Genomic DNA, 846 nt, shown 5'->3' with positions numbered 1-846 from the left:
GGCTCCGACTCAGGGCCGTGGGCCTTGGGGAGGCTGGCACAGGGTGGGGGTCCGGTGGTGTCTGGGATATAGCCAGATGTCCACTCTAATGTTCCTAGGGCTCATGTACTCAGCAGCGTGGTGGGTAGGTGGAAAGCCCCACGGGCGGGCATGCTGTCGCCCCCTCCCCCACTCTACACTGTCTCGGGACTGGGCATGTGCACATGTGGACCCCGCGTGTTCCTCAAGTTGCGTGGACGGGACTTGCACCACAGTCAGCCCTGTGAGACCAGGTCGTCCCGCCTAGGGCAGTACAAGGCCTTTGTGGTTGGTGTCTGGTGCAGCTGCCTCGGCCTGCTGGAACCCTGGACGGCCGAGAACACAGAGGCCATGAGAAACACAGTGACTGGTGGTAGTGCGCACGCTGCAGGAGAGGGGCTTCAGAACACAGCTGCAAGCCGTGGAGAGAGCGCCTCGGCGCTCCGTGTAGCCTGCGTGGGTGCTCTTGCTCGGGGCCTTCATCCCCGAAGTCAGGGGTGGCAGCGTTCTGCAAAGAGCCAGATGGAGAGGGCTCCAGGGTCATGGGCCAGGGTGGTTGCACCGCCTCCCTGCCTCCAGACCTGCAAACGGTGTTCTGAACTTAGGCCGTGACTGGCGTCATCTGAGGGTGACCGGGCACACGTGGCTCAGGACAGACCCTCTGGTGGCTGTGCTGCGGGTTGCTGGCTTCCGATCGGGGAACATTTTGGTAGCTCGTTACTTCAGGGGTCGCCCTCCGTACACTTACAGTCACTCGTCTCTGTCTTGAAGCACGCAGCCAGTAAGGAGCCCAGGGACGTCCGAGACGCGCGAGATCACAAGGAACCC

General features: G+C 62.6%; 1 protein-coding gene across 2 annotated transcripts in view; it reads left to right on the top strand.

Moving 5' to 3' along the window:
• Nucleotides 1–846, top strand: part of EHMT1 (euchromatic histone lysine methyltransferase 1) — a 91,691-nt gene that overhangs the window by 14,428 nt on the left and 76,417 nt on the right. For both annotated transcript variants that reach the window (XR_003547009.1, XM_014582046.2), the window contains exon 3: nt 790–843. Coding sequence is in view for 1 of the 2 variants with exons in the window: in XM_014582046.2 (XP_014437532.1) it covers nt 790–843 (54 nt within the window). In the remaining variant the exon portion in view is untranslated. The remainder of the gene's footprint in view (nt 1–789; nt 844–846) is intronic.

This window comes from Tupaia chinensis, unplaced genomic scaffold (genome assembly GCF_000334495.1).
Source record: "Tupaia chinensis unplaced genomic scaffold, TupChi_1.0 Scaffold142100_1, whole genome shotgun sequence".
Classification (NCBI taxonomy): Eukaryota; Metazoa; Chordata; class Mammalia; order Scandentia; family Tupaiidae; genus Tupaia; species Tupaia belangeri.
Note: the sequence above shows the minus strand (reverse complement) of the source record. Positions and strands in the feature narration are given on the sequence as shown.